A 19,855-nucleotide genomic window follows, 5' to 3' on the forward strand; every position below is an offset into this window, starting at 1 on the left:
TCAGAGTGGGGGTGGGGGATAGATTGGGGGAGCCCCCAGGACTCAGGGAGACAATGGCCTGGATGCCTGCCCCACTGCCCCCCCAGGCATTGGAGGGAGACACTGGTTCATGGGCCACACAAATGCCCAGTTCTGGCCCCTCTGCCCCATGGCAGGTTCATCCTGGGGCGGGCGGAGCCAGTGGAGGAGGCTGCAGGGTTTGTGCCAGAAGGCCCTCGCCAAGGGATAGGTGACACAGAGCTCGCCAGCCACCCCGGAGCAGCGCCCACCCTGACCTGGAAAGGGGCACAAGGTCTGGGGCAGCCCCACAGCGGAGCTGTTGGCGGGGGGGGGGGTTCCCACTGGTGCCAAGGAGGCTGGGGATCCTCTTTGGGCCATCTCAGCTGGGGGGTGGTGGTTCTCAGGAAGGGGAGTTTGGGGCAGCAAGGGAGTGTGTATGGGGGGGGTTTCAGTTGGGGGGGATTTGGGATGTTGGGATGACAGATGGTGTTGGGGGGGCCTACAGCTGGATCCAGACCCTCAGGCCTCAAATGGGCTGAACCAGAACCCCCATGCTGGGCTGGGTGGCGGATCAGAACCCCACGGCCGCTGCCCCATGGGTGGGTGGGGGTGACGCCGCCATGACACCTTTGGCCTGTTTCCTCCGGCCTGGCCCGTGTGAGCCCAGCCTCACGTGAATGCAGCTGGTCACACCAGCCCGTACAGAACTGGCAACGCCCGGCCCCGTGGGCAGCTGGATCGGGGCCAGGGCTGCGCAGGAGGCCTGGCGTGGGGCCGGAGCAGAACCAGGAGTCAATGGGGCATGCGATCCAGGTGGCACGTGGCGGCTGGGGGAGAGGGTCTGATCTGGGAGGCGAGGGGGGGCTCAGAACTTGCACCTGCAATAGTGATTAATGCTGTTTATGGGTGGGGGTGTCCCTCGATTTCACCCAGCCAGGCTGATGGGTTCCCCCGCCCGATCACCAAACCACGACACCCTCCCACTTTCCAAGTGCAGGGAGGAGCCGAATGCCCTGGGGGGTGAAGCACCTGAAAAACTGGAGGCCCGCACGTGGGGGGTGCAGTTGGGGGGTGGTGTCATCTCAAGTGGGGTGTGGCTGTAGGTGCTGACCCCCACCCCAATTCAATCTTCCAGTTAGTGCCCCCATTCTGTGTTATGGGGGGGCACAGGGCAAGCAGGCTGAGCCCCGTCCAGTCAGTGCAGCAGATGGTGGTGGGGGGCATGTTTGGGATGCCCCCCCCGATCATGCAGGGAGGAGGGTTGTGGGGGGGAACAGGATGCTGCTACAGGTGCGGGGGGAACAATCGACCCCAGATAATGCAGCAGGGGAGGGCTGACTATGTAGACAACCCCCCCCCCACAATGAGACACCACACCAGGGGAGTGATATGTGCTGTACAGTCTTTATTATTACATGAGCACACGGTTGCTTTAGGACCCACTTGAGGGCTGGACACAGTGTGTCCCTGTTCCCCTGCCCCCCCCCCGCCAACATCTCCTGGGCAGCCAATGCCCCCACCTGTGGGGCCCTCTCATATACATGGGGGGCTCTGGAGTAGGAGGGGGCGGGAATTCACCCCCCCATAGCCAGCGTGATTAGGGGTTATAGCACCTTTCTTTGGGGGGGGTTATAAGGGATAATTTCCCCCCCCCCCACCATCCCCCTCCTTGGTTATCACCTGGCCCAGCCTGCGGAGGCACCGTTGCTGGGGACCCCCCCAACTCTCATTCTCCTATCTGACCCCCAGGCTGGAGCGGGGCTTGGAGACCCCGTTCCGTGAGGAACCCCCCCATGGCCTGAGTGGGAGGGGGGGCTGTCTCCCACTGGGAAAGGCGCCCCCTGCTGGTCCCTCTGCGGCAGGGGGGGTGTGTGCACAGGCCATGGGGCAGGCGTGTGAATGTGTTTGAGCAGGGTGCCCACGGCATGCAGGGTCCATTAAGGCTTGGTTGGTGGGGAAATATTTGGGGTGGGGGGTGAGACAGCGATGCCCCCCCCGCCCCCTCCCCCATGGGCTGTGTGAGGCCCCCAACAGCTCGATTTGCTCTCAGGGCAGCACCGGGCATTTGCATAGCGAGAACCGTGCCCATGGGGGACGCCCCCACCAGGGCACATGACGGGGGGGGCACTGCCATGATGATGTCCAAGATCACCAACACCCAGTAGGGAGGCGCGGTGCCCAAGGGTGGAGCTTGATGACATCACCAGGGCACTAGGCACCTTGATGACATCACACAAGCACCTTGATGACATCACACAAGCAGCCACGGCTTGACAACATCATCATGCCAGCACGGGGAGGCCGGGGGTGGGGGTGGGGGGGTGTTGAGCTCCCCAGGCTGGACCATGCCCTTGCAGCACCATTGGCTGCCTGTTGATGACATCACCGGACACCTGATGATGCTACAAGGGCTGCTCAGTGACCTCAGCAAGCCAGGCCCCAGATTGGCTCAGGCCAGCTGGTTGCCATGGTGAAGTATAAACCAGGTGTGGCCGGGGGGGGGGGGTGACAGGCCAGGAACTGCCCCCCCCCAAATCCCTGGCAGGCTCCAGAGCAAGCTCCCCACCCCCAGGGAATCTGGGGTCCAGTTAACCCTTTCCTGACTGGGGCCATGGCAAGGAACCTGGTGGGGGGGGGGGAGGGGGAAATCACAGTATTAACCCTTCAGTGTACGTGGTATTCTTGCGCGTATATATTATATATATATATATGTATAGATACTTTACACAGGACATGCCATTCACTGGGGGGATTACAATGGGGCACTGCCTTCACTCCCCCATGAACTGGGGGGGGTTCCTCCTGGCTCGGTGCCCCTCACCCCACCGATGGAAGCAGCTATTACGGGGGGGGGGGGCTTTGTGTAACCCCCATACCCACCCACCGCCCCGCACAAAAACAGACGAGAGTCCTTTTGGGGGCACGGCCGAGGGGCCCCCGACCATGTCTCCCAAAATTCAGGGGTGTCCCCCTGTTTTCCTGCAGAGCGTGTACACTCCGGGGGGGGGGGCATCCTGCCCCCCCCACACCCATTCTTCTCAGTGTCCCGCCCCATTTTTCTCCACAGCGGCAGGGGGTGGGACTTGCGGGGCAGGGGCCGCTCCCGCCGGCAGCATCACTCCCAGCGTCTTTGCCTCAATCAGGCCCTTCCGGGGGGGGGCCAGCCCATTCTTGGAAGCCTCAGGGCAGGGGACTTTGGGGGAGGGGGGCTTGGCTCGGGGCCCCAGGGTGGTGTGCTCCTCCACCACCTCCAGGATCAACTTCTCCTTGGGGGAGCCAGCCTGGTTCTGGGGGCACTTGGGGGGCTGCCGGCCCTGGGGCCCCTCGGCCTTCCTCTCCCACAGCCCCTGCCCGGCGGCGCCCCCCTGGGGCTCCACCACCAGAGGCAGAGGCCCGCGCGGCACCCCCTCTGCCTCGCCCCTCCTGCCCAGCTCATGCTCCTGCACCGGGCTCAACGCTTTGGCCGGGGGCCGGGCGGGAGCGGCAAAGGCTTCTTCGGTCTGAACCCCCTGGTGTCTCCTGACGCCCCCCGCCGGGTCGCGGGGACTGCCGGCCACCTCGGCGCAGGCCAGGCCTTCCTTGGGGCACGTCTGGCCCCCGCCGGCCGTGCCTGCCGCCTCCCCGGCTCCGAAGCTGAGGGCCAACTCCTGCCGGCCCAGCCGCCGGGCGGCTACCTGCCTGCCGGCCCCGTCGCCGGCCCCCGGGCTCTCGCCGTCCGACTCGGCCAGGCTCTGCAGGCCGGCCTCGGGGTGGAAGTCCTTGCGGTAGTCAGCATGCGTCACCTCCAGGCTGTGTTTGCGCACGGCCCCCTTCTTCTCCGAGCCCAGGGGCGAGCCCAGCTTCTCGGCCGACTGCACCCGCTTGAGCAGGGGTGAGCGGGGCGGCTCGGCGCTCTTGGGCCGGGGCCGGCCCACGGGCGGGGAGGAGTGCAGCTTGGCGGGGAAGCTCTGGGTGGTGTGGGAGCTGCCCACCGTGTGGCCGGGCAGCGGGGGGGGCGAGGCCTGGGTGGGCGAGGGGGTGTGGGCCAGGGGCGAGAGCGGGATGTTGCCGGCCGACTTGCAGCGGGCCGACCGGTACTGGCGGTGCAGCTTGGGCGACAGGCCGTGCAGGGTGCTGGGCCGGATGTGGTGGGAGGAGGTGGCCGGGGAGTTGGGGGTGCTGGAGGCTGGGGAGCTGCTCTGGGACGAGGCGCCTGCAGAGAGAGGAGACCGGGATGGGGGGTGAGATCCCGGAGTGGGGCGGCTCGGACCCCTGGAGACCAGGACCTCTGAACGCCCTGGGGGGGCAGCCCGGGGGAGAACCCGTCACACAGCCCTCCCTCCCACAGCCTGATCCCCCCTACTTCCTGGGGGGGAAGTCCTGAAGGAGCCCCCCCATGGCATACAGGCTGTGTTTCAGCCTGCTCTGGATCAGCAGAAGTGGGGAGAGCCCTGCCCCCACCATCGCTGGATTGACAGATGAGTGGGATGGGGCTCCCCCCGAATGGATGGATGGTTGGATGGATGGACAGACAGACAAGTGGGATGGGGCTGCCCCCCCGATGGATGGATGGATGGATGGGCAGACAGACAAGTGAGATAGGGCTGCCCCCCGATGGATAGATGGATGGACAGATGAGTGGGATGGGGCTGCCCCCCCCCCATGGATGGACAGACGAGTGGGATAGGGCTGCCCCCCGAAGGATGGATGGACGGACAGACGAGTGGAATAGGGCTGGCCCCCGATGGATGGATGGACAGACAGACGAGTGGGATGGGGCTGCCCCCCCGATGGATGGATGGACAGACAGACGAGTGGGATGGGGCTGCCCCCCAGATGGATGGATGGACAGACAGACGAGTGGGATGGGGCTGCCCCCTGGATGGATGGATGGACAGACAGATGAGTGGGATGGGCCCCCCCAGTTCTCTTGGAGCACTCAGCTCACCCCATATCTCTAGTTGCTGGAGCTTTGGGCCTGGATCCCCCTTGCCCTTCTGCCCCCCTGCCCATGGGCACCGCCTGACGTGGGGGCACAGTGCCCGGGCAGGGGAGATGCCCCTTGACAGAGTCAGGGCGTGGAGCGGCTTGAACGGGGTTGGGGCACCACCTGGTGGAGGGAGAAGCCCGTGCAGCCCAAGGACGCCCCAGATGTTCCACCACCCCTAAATCCAGCCCCACACCTGCTCCCCCCACCCCCATGAGTGGGGCAGAACCTGGCTCACAGACGCAGGAAGGCGGCTCTGACGCCCCCCACCTCACCTGCACCATGCCTTTTGGCATGGGGGGCAGGGATGAGGCGGTAACAGAGATCCCGCCATGTCCCTGTCTCCCCCGCTCCCCCCTGGTGATCCCTTGCAGCTGTGCCCTCCCGCCGTGCCGCCAGCCCCCACCTGCTGTGCCCCCTCAGCCATGCTCCCTGCTCACCCCATAGTGCCGCCCCATGGTGCCCCACCCCCAGCCCACCCCAGGGTGTCCCCTGTCCCCCAGTGCCCCCCATGGTGCCCCACACCCAGTACCGAGGTAGGCAGAGTCGGGGGTGGCGCGCAGGCTCTGGGTGGGCGAGCGGGCACTCAGGCTGTGGGTGGGCGAGCCGGGCAGGCTGTCGCTGGAGGAGAGCGAGCGGCTGAGCGAGGAGAGGCTGCGGCTGGTGTGGAGCAGGTTGGCTTGTTTGGTGATTTTCCGGAAGAGCGAGCTGCGCTTCTTGCTGTGGGGAGAGGGTCAGTGCAGGGGGGGGATCCCCCGGCACCCCTCCTTCCCCCAGATCCCCCTCCTGTCCCCCCCGCACCCTTCTTCCCCTGCCTCGGCACCCCCTCCTGTCCCCCCCACCCCAGTACCCTTTCCTGCCCCCAACCCCAGGACCCCTCCCCCACACCCCGGCATCCCCTCCTGTCCCTCCCATCCCAGCACCCATCCTTCCCCCCTGCCCAGGCACCCGCCCCTTCCCCCTGCCCCAGCCCCCCCTCCTGTGCTCCCCCGGCACCCCTCCTTCGCCTGCCTCGGCACGGCCTCCTGTCCCCCCCACTGTGGCACCCCTTCCTGCCCTCTGCCGCCACGGCTCCCCCTTCTGTGCCCCCCCACCCCAGCACCTCTCCTTCCCCCGGCCCCGGTATGCCCTCCTATCCCCCCCCACCCCTGTACCCCTTTCTGCCCCCTGACACCCCAGCACCCCTTCCTGCCCCCAACCCCAGGACCTCTCCCCCCGGCCCCAGCACCCACTCCTGTCCCCCCTGCCAAGGCACCCCTTCCTGACCCCCACCCCAGCACCCTTCCCCCCCACTGCCCCAGCACACCCTCTTGTCCCCCCTAGCCCAGCACCCCTTTCTGTCCCTCCCACCCTGGCACCCACCTCTTGCCCTGGCCCCAGCACCCCTTCCTGTTCCGGGCCCTGCCCCCCCCATCCTCCCCACTGCCCCAGCACCCCCTCCTGTCCCCCCCCACCTCTCCTGCCCCTCCTTGCTGACACTCCTCTTGTTCCTCCGCGCCATCTTGGATTTGTAGCTGCTCTTGCGGGCCGGCCCGACGCGGATGGATGTGTTCTCGAAGGGCGTCGTGGTCACCATCACTTTGTTCCCGCTCTGCCATGAGAGACGGGCCACGTGAGTGGCGGGGGGGAGCAGGAAACAACCTCCCGCCCCATCCCCATTAGCCAAGGCCTGCCTCTGGCCCGGGGCCGTGTGGGCGGCACCTGGGGGCACAGTTGGGCTCCATGCGCAACGGTGGGGCAGGGGCTTGGCATCAGGCCCCTGTCCCAGCGTGCACTGATCCCCGGCGGGGCGCGAGGCCCCTGTCCCAGCATGCACTGCTTCCAGGAAGGTGTGTGAGGCCTCTTTCCCAGCATGCACCGCTCCCCAATGGGGCACAAGGCCCCTGTCCCAGCATGCACCGCTCCCCGACGGGGCGCAAGGCCCCTGTCCCAGCATGCACCGCTCCCCGACAGGGTGTGAGGCTCCTTTCCCAGCATGCACCGCTCCCCGACGGGGCGCAAGGCCCCTGTCCCAGCATGCACCGCTCCCCGACAGGGTGTGAGGCTCCTTTCCCAGCATGCACCGGTCCCCGACGGGGCACAAGGCTCCTGTCCCAGCATGCACCGCTCCCCAACAGGGTGTGAGGCTCCTTTCCCAGCATGCACCGGTCCCCGACGGGGCGCAAGGCTCCTGTCCCAGCATGCACCGCTCCCCAACAGGGTGTGAGGCTCCTTTCCCAGCATGCACCAGTCCCCGACGGGGCGCAAGGCCCCTGTCCCAGCATGCACCGCTCCCCAACAGGGTGTGAGGCTCCTTTCCCAGCATGCACCGGTCCCCGACGGGGCGCAAGGCCCCTGTCCCAGCATGCACCGGTCCCCGACACTTACCTTCAGGATGAGCTCTACCACCTCCGTGTGCACCAGCCCGTGCACCGGCTCCCCGTTGACGTGGGTGATGAGGTCCCCGGCGCAGAGACCTGCCTCGTGGGCGGGGCCCCCCTCCTCCACGTGCTGCCGGGCAGGGGGCAGGTGTCAGGGCTGGCCCGTGCTCCTTACCCACAATGCAACGCCCCAACCAAAGGCGCAGGGCCTCACCCAGAATGCAACGCTCCACCCAGCGCTGTAGAGCCTTTACCCACAATGCACCTCCCCGCCCAAGGATGGTGTGAGGACCGTACCCAGAATGCCCTGCCCCCAGCCTTTCCCAGCATGCACCGCACCCTCAGGAAAGTGTGAAGTCCTTTACCCAGCATGCCCTGCCCCCAAGTGGGCACAAGACCCCTCTCCCAGTATACCCTGCTCCCCTGTGGGGTGTAAGATCCCTTTCACAGCATGCACTGTCCCCCTTGGGGCACGGGGCCCCTCGCCCGGCCCGCACTGCCCCCCATGGGGCACGGGGCCCGTCGCCTGGCCCGCACTGCCCCCCATGGGTGCGGGGCCCCGTCGCCCAGCCCGCACTACCCCCCCCATGGGTGTGGGGCCCCTCGCCCGGCCCACACTACCCCCCCTCATGGGTGTGGGGCCCCTCGCCCGGCCCGCACTGCCCCCCATGGGTGCGGGGCCCCTCGCCCGGCCCGCACTGCCCCCCATGGGTGCGGGGCCCCTCGCCCGGCCCGCACTGCCCCACCCATGGGGCACAGGGCCCGTCGCCCAGCCCGCACTGCACCACCCATGGGTGCGGGGCCCCTCGCCCAGCCCGCACTGCCCCCCATGGGTGCGGGGCCCCTCGCCCGGCTGGGCCGTACCCAGACAATGTGGTGCACGCTGTAGACGTTGCTGTCGCCCATGTAGACGCGGATGGCACGCAGTGTGAAGCCGTACTTCTTGCCGGAGCGCTGGATGGTGATGGGCGAGCGCAGGATGGTGACGGCGGGCGAGTAGTCGCGGCTCGGCGAGGAGTCCCGCGAGGACGGGTTGGAGGAGAGGGAGCGGGGCGACATGGGGCTGGCCAGGGGGGAGCTGCCGTGCTGTTCCACTGCAGAGAGACGGGGTGAGTGAGACCAGCACGGCACCCCTGGGGCCCTGCCAAGAGAACCCAGGAGTCCGCTCTAACCAATAGGTCCCACTCCCATCCGAGAGCCGGGGATTGAACCCAGGAGTCCTGCTCTCCAGGGCGCAGGACCTCTGGGGATCATGACAGGCAGCTTGGTGGGGTTAGGAGATATCAGTGCGGGGTACCTGTGGGGATCATGGTGGACAGGGCGGGAGCCCAGGGATACCTGTGGGGATCATGACGGACAGGGCAGGGGGGGCTGGGGGGTACCTGTGGGGATCGCGACGGACAGGGCAGGGGGGGCTGGGGGGTACCTGTGGGGATCGCGATGGACAGGGCAGGGGGGGCTGGGGGGTACCTGTGGGGCTCGCGATGGACAGGGCAGGGGGGGCTGGGGGGTACCTGTGGGGCTCGCGATGGACAGGGCAGGGGGGTTAGGAGGTATCAGTGCGGGGGTACCTGTGGGGATCGTGACGGACAGGGCTGGGGGGTACCTGTGGGGATCATGACGGATAGGGCGGTGGCCGAGGCAGACTTGATGACCTTGCCTCCCGCCCGGGCGCTGCGCCTCTCGCCCGCCGACTCCCCGGACAGCTGCTGGTGCCGGGCGCGCCGCAGAACCAGGTCGCTGGTGGCCTTGGGGGTCTGGGGGTCCACGTCCTTCGGGGCCTGGGCTTCGCCCCCCTTCACTCTATCGCCTGCGGGGAGAGACACAGAAACAGGGTGGGGGGGCACTGGAGGGTCTCAGCCTCCTCCCTGACCCCCCTGCCACCTGGGGCGGGGCCATGGGGCAGGGCAGCCCATGGTTCCTTACCCAGAATGCACCTCTCCACCCCACACAATGGTGGCACCATTACCCAGCATGCACTGCTCCCTCAGCATGGACTTTAGGGCCCTTTCCCAGAATGCACCTCTCTCTGCCCCCCCATTACATAGAGCTGGTACCCACAATATACTGCCCCCCCAAAGCTTTCCAGCCTGTTACCCAGAATGCACCTCCCCCTGCTCTGCCTAGTGGGGCCAATGAACAGGGGCAATTACCCACGGCGAGGGGGAAGTTACCCCGGTTGGGGGGGGGGCGATGCCACATTTAACCCTTTGCCTGGCTCCCCTCCCTCCTTGCTGGGAGCCCCAGGTCCTACCCACCAGCCTCGGCGTCCCTGGGGGCAGCGGGGTCCCTGGCTCCCCCCGTGGTCCCGTCCTTGCCCTCGGCCTGGGGGGCAGCCGCGGGGCCCCCGTTCTCCCTGGCGGGGCCCCTGGCCCGGGGCTCGTCATCGTCCTCCAGCGGCGCGGCGAAGCGGCTGGTGTCCATGAGCGCGGAGAAGCGACGCCGGGCGCCCAGCGGGGGGCTCGACTCACTCTCCAGGCAGGTGTACTCCGAGGCCGAGAGACGCTTCCTACAGCACACGCATGGGGTGGGCGGGTGAGGCCCCAAGGCCCTCCCGGAGCCGGGAGAGAACCCAGGAGTCCTGGCTCCCAGCTCCCCCCCCCCCAACCACTAGACCCCCCCGCCTTCCCGGAGCCGGGAGAGAACCCAGGAGTCCCGGCTCCCAGCCCCCCGCTCTAACCATTAGACCCCACTCCCCTCCCAAAGCTGGGAATAGAACCCAGGAGTCCTGGCTCCCAGCCCCCCCTGCTCTAACCACTAGACCTCCCCCCCGCCCTCTCGGAACCAGCCTCTGCCAGAAGGTCTCTGGGACTGTCCCAGCAGGGGCGCTGCAGGCTGGGATGAACTGCGGTTTCTGGGGGAGAGCCTGCCCAGCCCCCTCCTGTCCCCCTTCACCTCTCTGGGGAGCCCCCCCCCACGCACAGCTCTGGGGAGCCCCCCCCCGACTCACAGCTCCGGGGAGCCGCTGCGCCAGCTCTTGTCCCGCAGGGTGAAGCTGCCCAGGCCTTCGCGCTTGCTGAGCTTCTCGTCCTTGTGCTTGTTGCTCTGGTCCCGCTTGGGGACGCCCGGGCCCTTGGGCTCGTGCTGGGAGAGGTGCTCCATGCTGCTGTACACCTGGGGGGGGCGAGGGTCAGGGCAGGCGTCGCCGGCCCCACTGATCGCACACGCTCCCCCAGCCCCCTGGATCGCACACGCTCCCCCGGCCCCACTGATCGCACACGCTCCCCCGGCCCCCTGGATCGCACACGCGCCGCCGGCCCCCTGGATCGCACACGCTCCCCCGGCCCCCTGGATCGCACACGCGCCGCCGGCCCCCTGGATCGCACACGCGCCGCCGGCCCCCTGGATCGCACACGCACCGCCGGCCCCACTGATCACACACGCACCGCCGGCCCCACTGATCGCACACGCATCGCCGGCCCCCTGGATCGCACATGCACCGCCGGCCCCACTGATCACACACGCACCGCCGGCCCCACTGATCGCACACGCGCCGCCGGCCCCCTGGATCGCACACGCTCCCCCGGCCCCCTGGATCGCACACGCGCCACCGGCCCCCTGGATCGCACACGCACCGCCGGCCCCACTGATCACACACGCAGCGCCGGCCCCCTGGATCGCACACGCATCGCCGGCCCCCTGGATCGCACACGCACCGCCGGACGCACTGATCACACACGCATCGCCGGCCCCCTGGATCGCACACGCACCGCCGGACGCACTGATCACACACGCACCGCCGGCCCCCTGGATCGCACACGCTCCCCCGGCCCCCTGGATCGCACACGCACCGCCGGCCCCCTGGATCGCACACGCATCGCCGGCCCCCTGGATCGCACACGCACCGCCGGACGCACTGATCACACACGCACCGCCGGCCCCCTGGATCGCACACGCTCCCCCGGCCCCCTGGATCGCACACGCGCCGCCGGCCGCACAGCTCGCACATGCTCCCCCAGCCCCCTGGATCGCACACGCACCGCCGGCCCCCTGGATCACACACGCGCCGCCGGCCGCACAGCTCGCACATGCTCCCCCAGCCCCCTGGATCGCACACGCACTGCCAGCCCCCTGGATCGCACACGCGCCGCCGGCCCCACTGATCACACACGCACCCCCAGCCCCCTGGATCGCACACGCGCCGCCGGCCCCCTGGATCGCACACGCTCCCCCAGCCCCCTGGATCGCACACGCACCGCCGGCCCCCTGGATCGCACACGCATCGCCGGCCCCACTGATCACACACGCACTGCCAGCCCCCTGGATCGCACACGCGCCGCCGGCCCCACTGATCACACACGCACCCCCAGCCCCCTGGATCGCACACGCGCCGCCGGCCCCACTGATCACACACGCACCCCCAGCCCCCTGGATCGCACACGCGCCGGCGGCCCCCTGGATCGCACACGCTCCCCCAGCCCCCTGGATCGCACACGCTCCCCCAGCCCCCTGGATCGCACACGCACCGCCGGCCCCCTGGATCGCACACGCATCGCCGGCCCCACTGATCACACACGCACCGCCAGCCCCCTGGATCGCACACGCACCGCCGGCCCCACTGATCACACACACCGCCAGCCCCACAGCTTGCACACATGCTCCCAGTCCCACAGATCTTCTATGTGCCCCCAGACCCATGGCTCGCACACACGCCTCTGGCCCCACAGATCACACACACGGCCCCACGGATCGCACATGTGCCACGGATCCCACCCACGGACCTGGCCCCACAGGTACAGCTCCCATGTCTCCAAGTCCAACAGCTCACACAGGTCCCATGCATCACACACACCACATAGGTCTCACACACACAAACTCCTCCTGCACAGCCACAGCCGCAGGGGCCCCGGACGGGGCAGCCCTTTGCCCTCGAAGTTACGGGGTCCCACCTTGCTGAACCTGGGGGAGCAGGACGAGAACTGCCGGATTTCCACCGGCTCATCCTCCGTTGTGTCGTCGTCGTCGTAGGAGTTGATGTGGTGATACTTGTCCGAACGAGCTGGAGGGGGAAGGGAGATATAAACAGCCCCTGCGCCCCACCCCAGAGGTGGCTGCATCTCAGTGTTGGACGAGGGGTGCCTGATCCTGCTTCATTCCCTGCTGCTGAAATGCCCCCCCCAGCACAATGAGTTTGCAGGCTCTCGGCACGGCTCCCAGCAGGCTGGGCGCCCATGGCACAGAACTCCTCTCCCCCGACTGACGTTAATGGGACCCCAGAGGGACTAGGGATTGAACAGGCCATGGAGACCGAGGTCCCTTCTGCCCCCGGCCAGACACGCTGCCCGTGGGCATGGAGCGTGGGCAGCTTGCCAAGCCACTGACTAGGCAGAGAACACCAGACCCAAAACCCCTTCAAAAGAAATGGGAATGTAGAGTGCCCTGGTGGCAGCATGGAGGATTGACAACCTCCCCGCCCTGCCAGAGCTGGGGATAGAACCCAGGAGTCCTGGCTCCCAGCCCCCCTGCTCTAACCACTAGACCCCACTCCCCTCCCAGAGCCAGGATAGAACCTGAGCCCCCAGGCCCATGGCTCTAGATACACGAGTCTCTTGAGTCCCCATTCCCTGAGCTCCGGACCCCAGGCTGGCTCATGCTTCGGACATGGCGGGCTGCCCGGGCAGTGCCCTTGGTGGGGGGGGGCAGGAGCGGGGGATATGGGGGGTGGCACTTGCTGTCGAAGTAGCTGGTGTCCTCCTCCGACTCCAGGTGGGGGATGAACTCGGCTTTCTGGCGCAGCAGCCCCGCCCAGTCGAGCTCCTTGAAGAAGTTGTGTTGCTTCACCTCAAAGGCGCCACCTGCAGAGACCGACCCCCGCCGGGGCGGGGTGTCAGGGGGGGAAGCCCTGGGGGCAGGGCCCTGGGCTGGGGGCAGGCAAGGGGGAGACCGGGGAGCAGGGCCCTTGGCTGGGGGCAGGCAGGGGGGAGCCTGGGGAGCAGGGCCCTTGGCTGGGGGCAGGCAATGGGGAGACCGGGGAGCAGGGCCCTTGGCTGGGGGCAGGCAATGGGGAGACCGGGGAGCAGGGCCCTTGGCTGGGGGCAGGCAAGGGGGAGCCCGGGGAGCAGGGCCCTTGGCTGGGGGCAGGCAGTGCTGCTCGGGCCCATGGCTGCTGGGCACCAGCCCGGCTATAGTGGCCAAAGCCTGCCATCAGCACGGGGTCACTGGGGTCGGGTGCGGGCACCTGGGGCGGAAGGGACTCTGGGGCATCAGAGATGCGGGGGGCACAAGGCTGGGGGGAAGGGGCTCTGGGGCATCAGAGAAGCGGGGAGCACAAGGCTGGGGGGTTACACCACGGCATTAGCTGAGCGGGACCCATGGCTGCAGCAGGTCCATGGTGCAATGGTCCTGGCCCCGGGCCCGAGAGCCCGTCCCCAGCTGGGCCCTGTGGGGGGAGCCAGGGGGGGCAGCGTCTTACCGGCCCCCAGGCGGACGAGCGGGTCGGTCTGCAGCAGGCAGGAGACGAGGTGTTGGACGTCCATGGGCAGGGCCTCCTCCCCGTCCGGCCACAGGATGTCGTCTGGGGGGGGGGGGGGGGGTTAGATGGGGGCAGGGTCAAAGCTGGACCCCAAACTCAGCCCCACCCCCGACCCTTCCCCCCCCAACTCAGCCCATCCCCAAACTCAGTCCCACCCCCAACCCTTCCCCCCCAAACTCAGCCCCCACCCCCAACCCTTCCCCCCAAACTCAGCCCCACCCCCAACTCTTCCCCCCCAATCTCAGCCCCATCCCCAACACTTCCCACCAAATTTACACTGTCCCCTCCATGAACCTGCCCTCACACTTTCCCCGAGCCTGAGGATGTCTATGTCCCCCGCGCCCCCACCTACCACTGATGACCTGCCCGAAGAGCTCCTCGGGGGTGTCCCCGAAGAAGGGCACACAGCCCACCAGGAACTCGTACAGGATGATGCCCATGGCCCACCAGTCCACCGGCTTCCCGTAGCCCTGCCGCAGGATCACCTCGGGTGCGATGTACTCGGGGGTCCCACACACCTGCCCGGGAGCGCCCGTCAGTCCTCGGCTAGTGCCCCCAGCCCCCCACTGAGCCCCCCACCCCGTCAGCCCTCAGCTAGTGCCCCCAGCTCCCCATATACACTAAGCCCCATCGGCCCTGGCCTAATGCCCATCCCCTGCCTGATCCCCCCCATCCCCCATCAGGGGCCCCTGTAGCTCCACCCCTATGGCCCCGCCCACTGCAGCCCATCCCCCATGGCCCCCCATCCCCTGCCCCATGGCCTCACCTGCTTGTCCAGGAACTCGCGGGCATCCTTCTCGATGTGGCCCTCGTATAGGTTGGTCGTGAGGCTCATCAGCCCCATCTTGGAGAGGCCGAAGTCCGTCAGCTTGATGTGCCCCATGGAGGTGATGAGTAGGCTGGTGGGACAGTGACAGGGAGCCCCTGAGAGTGGAAGCTGGGGAGGGGGGATTCTGGGGCCCCCACCCCGCTCCTGGGTCCCAGATCACCACATTGCATGGCCCACCCCATCCTTGGGAGGAGCTGGGGGGCCCCAGATGGGGCTGAGGGAGGGGGATGAAAGAGCAATGGAAGAAGCTGCCTCCTTTCGCGAATAGAACCCAGGAGTACTGCCTCCCAGCCTCCCGCTCTAGCCACTAGGCCCCACTCCCCTCCCAGAGCTGGGAATAGAACCCAGGCGTTCTGCTCCCCGCCCCACAGGCTCCGTACTTGTCGGGTTTGAGGTCACGGTGGACAATGCCATAGTTGTGCAGATACTCCAGGGCCAGCACGGTCTCAGCGAAGTACATCCGTGCCAGCTCCACGGGCAGGGCCCCAATGTTCTTCAGCAGCGTGGCGCAGTCCCCACCTGCCAGGGGAGCCAGGGAGACCCTGTTTATTCTGGGAGGAGGGTTCCCCTCGTACTCCTAGAGCAGGGAGCATTCTCGAGCCCTGTTGATGGTGGGGTGCATGGAGCCCCAGACCCTCTCCAGAAATCTCAGCTTCCAGCCCCAATGTACTTAGATACTCCTGGGGGAATTCTGCACCACTGCGCACTAACTTAATTCATGTGCCATGCATACTTTTATTGTTTTCCACAGAAAATAACTTCTGCTGGAAAGTTGCTGCAGTTCCACCTTTTGCCCACCAGAGGGCGCTGTGGTGCTAGAACAGAGCAGCTGCTCCCAGCCAGCCCCAGCTGCAGATGGGGAAGAGAAAGAGCCTGCAGTGCCTTCTTCACCACACCTGTCGGGCCAGGTCAGGAGACAGGGGATATGGGCAGACAGACAGTGTTGGGCACATGGGGCTGCTGGGAGGTCACAGTTAGGGAATCATAAGGACTAGTGGGGGAGGACCAGCTGGGGCAGGGGCTGAATGGGAGTGGAGGCACAGGGCCACAGGAGGAGGGGATGCAGGGCCACGTGGGGGAAGAGGGTTGGCTGAGTGGGGGCACGGAAACACATGGGGACAGGAGCGGTGCAGAGACATATGGGGATGGGGGGAAGGGGTATCCGAGTGTGGGGTGGAGGGTCACATGGGGACAGGGGCTGATGAGCTTGATGAATGGGAGAAGCTAGGGGTCAGCCAGGGTCTGCATGGGGGAAGCTCCCCAACAATCCCCCCCCCAAAAAACACCATTTCATACTTTTCCCACCCATATCCAACAACCCTCCAAGTTCACACCCAGGCTCCTTCCCAGTAATGACTTCCCTCTCCCTCAGCTTCTTCGTTACCCCTGACTCCTCCAAGCCTTTTGCACTGCTTCTAAGAGGTGTGGGAAATACGGTTCTGTACTGTAGTTAAAATGAATTATTACTCAGAGTTCTGTATTAATATGCCTAGTAAGGAATCTATTTGTCAAAAAACATTTCGTGACTCCTTTTTGTTGCCTGTATTGTTACAGACATACACGCTGAGAGGTATTTTGAAATAACTTACCAAAATAATTGAAACTGGTGTGATTATATTGTATTATTTTGACAAATGAAATATGCAGAATTTTGTAGAATTTTAAAATATTGTGTGCAGAATTTTATTTTTTTGGCGCAGAATTCCCCCAGAAGTAACTAAAATAGCCTCTCGGTGATGTTGGGTTCTCACCATGGGATGCCTGTGCCAAGAGGATGTGAGGCAACCCATGCACGTGCAGCTTGGCATGTCACAACTTCACCCCAGTAAAACGCAACACGGTGCTGTCACAACACACCACTGTCCTGTCCCAAGAGAATGGCAGGCACCCTGGCACGCCACAGTGCTGTCCCATCACAATACCACACAAATCCACCCCGTTGGGACACGACACTGCCCCATGATGCCACAATGCCACCCTGCCGCTCTAAACCACGGCGCCATTAGGACAGAACATGGCCCTGTCGTGACACAGCAATGCCATGTCCTGCCACGAGTGTTCCCTGGCCTGATAAGGTGCTGCCCTGTCATGATGCAACATCTCCCCATCACATCCCCTCATTACAATACAACTCCACCCCATCGAGATGCAACGCAGACCCTGCTCCGTCATGACCCAATGTCACCCTGTCCCAACACCCACCCTCCAGCCATGACATGGCATCACCCCGCTGAGCAGTCAGCACATCATGCCACGCCACTATGTCATGCTGCACCACCCTGCAGAGGCCGAATGGCCCAACACGCCACCACGTCACGACATGTCCCATCATGCAGAGACAGCCCAGCCCGACACACCACCACCATGTCGTGGCCACATCACTGCACAGAGAGGGCAGGTCACAAGATGACACCACCATGCTGGGACGCGTCACATTGCTATGCAGAAGGGGCACCTCACAACACAACGTCACTGTGTTGTGACACGACACGCTGCTAAGGAGCCCTACCACATCACAGCACACCACCACCATGTTGTGACACAACACACTGCTAGGCAGCCCCACCGTATCACAACGCAACGCCATCAGGTTGTGACACGACACGTGCTCGCCAGCCCCACCAACGTGCAACAGTGCTGGATGGGCAGCAGAGCCAGTTTCAGGGCTGCCGTTGGTGTCCCCTCCCCAGGTGGGCCGGGCCGTGGCCCCCCACCCCAGGCGTGCCCCCCCCCCGCCCTCCAGCCCGCCGTACCTTCCACGTACTCCATGACCATGCAGAGGTGGCGCTTGGTCTCAAAGGAGCAGAACATGCTGACCACGAAGGGGTTCTCGGCGAAGGTGAGGATGTCCCGCTCCACGAAGGCCTGCTGGATCTGGTTCCGCAGGATCAGGTTCTGCTTGTTGATCCTCTTCATGGCAAAGCGCTGCCGGGTCTCCTTGTGCCGCACCAAGTACACGGCCCTGAAACACAGAGCAGCGCTCGGCTCCGGCCCCAGCCACTGGTGCCAGGTGCGGACCCAGGAGTCCTGGCGCCAACCCCCCCCACTCCCCAACTCTAACTGCTCCCCTCCTGGGGCTGGCGCAAGAACCCAGGAGTCCTGGAGCCAACCCCCCACTCCCCAACTCTAACCGCTCCCCACCCAAGGCTGGCGCGAGAACCCAGGCTGACTCCCAGTCCTCCCCCACTCTAACCACTTAACCTCACTGCTGGCTCGGAGCTGGGATAGAACCCAGGAGTCCAGTGTTCTCCCTTCCCCGCTCCAAGTCTCTGTGAGGCTGGGGGCGGGTTTGGGGGTGCTGATCCCTTCCAGAGAGATCTCTCCTGCCTCCCCCACAACCCCCAAGGGGTGCAGGCCACTGCCGCAGGAGGGGCGTCAGGTCAGGGGTCAACCCCTCCCCCAACACTCTCTCACCCATAGGCTCCGTTGCTAATAAGTTTGATGGTTTCAAAGTCCCCTTCTCCGGGCGGTTTCTTGTGTTTCAGGGCAGCTCCCCGGCCCTGGAATAAATCACATGCATCACTGACGGTGGGGGTGGGAAAGGGGGAGCCCCCAACCCCCAGATCCACCCCCATGTCAGCCCTCAGGCCCCACCAGCTCCCAGCCCCCTGCTCTAACCACTAGACCCCAACCTCCCAGAGCACCAGGTACCTGGTGCTCCCATGCTGGGCTACCGCCAGTCGGGGCAGACTCGGCTTAGCGCCCGGGCACAGGGGGCTGGGGGTTGTGTTTGTGCGTGTAGCTGTGGGGCTGGGTGTCCCTGGTGGAGTGGGTCTGTGGGGTGTGTTGGGTTCTGGGTCTTTGTATCTGTGTGTGCGTGTCTGGGTCCAGAGTGTGTGTTGCTTCTGGGGTTGTGTATCTGTGTGTCTCTCTCTGGGTGGGTAGGTGTTTCTGGAGCTCTGTGTGTGTGTGTGTGTGTCTCTGGGGAGCGTGTGTGTTATTTCCAGGTTGTGCCCCTGTAGGGGGTGTGATTGTGGAGGGGGGATGGCTCTGTGGGGAGTGCTGTGTTTCAGGTGTGGTGTGTCTATGAGGGAGTGTGAGTGTCTGTATGTGTGTGTCTGGGGTGGGTTGTGTTGTTCCTGAGGTTGGGGGAAGTGTGCGTCTCTGTATGGGAGGATGTTGTTTCTCAGGCTGTGTCCTCCCGGGGTGTGTGACTGTCGGCAGCGTTAGGTGTTGTTTGTTTCTGGGGCTGTGACATGTGTGCTCATGGGGAGTGTGTTTCTGGAGTTGTGTGTCTCAGCAGGGGTGTTGTTTGGGGGGTCGTTTCTCTGGAGCTGTGTCTCTCCAGGATAGGTTGTGTGGGTTGATTCTGGGGTTGTGTCCCTCTAGGTTTGTGTGATTGTGCTGCATGCTGGTCTGTGTGTGTCTGGGGTGGACTGTGTTGTTTTGAGGGTTGGTTCTCAGACGGTGTGTGACAGGGAGGGATGTGTGTGTCTCCTGAGTGAGTTGTGTGTGTTGTTTCTGCGGTTGCCTGTGTGCGTGTTGTTTCTGGGGCTGTGTCCCTCTCGGTGTGTGTGATTGTGTTGCACACCAGTCTGTGTGTGTTTCTCTGTAAACATGTACAGGAGCGTGCGGGTGTCTGGGCATTGTGTGGCTGTGTGGGCGTGCAGTTGTGTTGCCTCTGTTGTGTGTCTGTATCTCTGGGTGGGCAAATGCATTTGTGTGTTAACAAAATGCCCCAGATGGGGCAGCGGGGACCTACCCCAAGCCCTTTGCCATACTGCCACCCAGTGGGACCCAGCGGGATTGCGCCCATTACAGCACCTCGGGCCAGGGCTCCCCCAGGGGACTGGGGCGGTTCTGACACACAGAAGGGCTGTTCCAATCCCCTCCAGTAGGCGGCAGCGGAATGGCGAGTCCCCCACATTATTATGGCCCCATCAGTAGAGATCCAGAGCTGTGGGGCACCAGACCCAGCCCTCAGACACCGCCCACCGCCCACAGCTCGGAGCCCTGATGGCCATGTGCTGTATGTATCCCGGGGTGGGGACTTACCTCCGTGAACTCATCTGTCTCGGGCGTGTTGGATCCACCACTGTCATGTTCCTCCAGATGCACCATGTCTGGGGGGGGACATCAGCTGAGGAGAGGGGCCACGGGAGCCAACGAAGGCAGGGCGACGCGGGCAGCCACACACACTCACTCACACACACACGCACACCCATGGACATACGCACGGGGATATACACGCACATTCAGTCCCAGGCGAGGCAGCTGCGTACACACGT

The 19,855-nt window shown here is 65.4% G+C and overlaps 1 protein-coding gene across 2 annotated transcripts in view; it reads right to left on the bottom strand.

Annotated features, from left to right (window-relative positions):
* Positions 1-1,385: 1,385 nt before the first annotated feature.
* The window catches only part of MAST1 (microtubule associated serine/threonine kinase 1), a 43,695-nt gene continuing 25,225 nt past the window's right edge, over positions 1,386-19,855 (bottom strand). For both annotated transcript variants that reach the window (XM_073318462.2, XM_073318461.2), the window contains 17 exons: positions 19,623-19,690; positions 18,042-18,127; positions 17,381-17,589; positions 15,008-15,146; positions 14,565-14,697; positions 14,151-14,316; positions 13,739-13,840; positions 12,999-13,121; positions 12,216-12,325; positions 10,277-10,440; positions 9,585-9,835; positions 8,933-9,136; positions 8,191-8,420; positions 7,334-7,456; positions 6,421-6,557; positions 5,499-5,686; positions 1,386-4,192 (listed from right to left, as the gene is read on the bottom strand). In XM_073318462.2, the coding sequence (XP_073174563.1) occupies positions 3,039-4,192; positions 5,499-5,686; positions 6,421-6,557; positions 7,334-7,456; positions 8,191-8,420; positions 8,933-9,136; positions 9,585-9,835; positions 10,277-10,440; positions 12,216-12,325; positions 12,999-13,121; positions 13,739-13,840; positions 14,151-14,316; positions 14,565-14,697; positions 15,008-15,146; positions 17,381-17,589; positions 18,042-18,127; positions 19,623-19,690 (3,587 nt within the window). In that variant the 3' untranslated portion in view covers positions 1,386-3,038. The remainder of the gene's footprint in view (positions 4,193-5,498; positions 5,687-6,420; positions 6,558-7,333; positions 7,457-8,190; positions 8,421-8,932; positions 9,137-9,584; positions 9,836-10,276; positions 10,441-12,215; positions 12,326-12,998; positions 13,122-13,738; positions 13,841-14,150; positions 14,317-14,564; positions 14,698-15,007; positions 15,147-17,380; positions 17,590-18,041; positions 18,128-19,622; positions 19,691-19,855) is intronic.

The sequence above is a fragment of the Lepidochelys kempii genome, chromosome 20 (assembly GCF_965140285.1).
Source record: "Lepidochelys kempii isolate rLepKem1 chromosome 20, rLepKem1.hap1, whole genome shotgun sequence".
Lineage (NCBI taxonomy): Eukaryota > Metazoa > Chordata > Testudines > Cheloniidae > Lepidochelys > Lepidochelys kempii.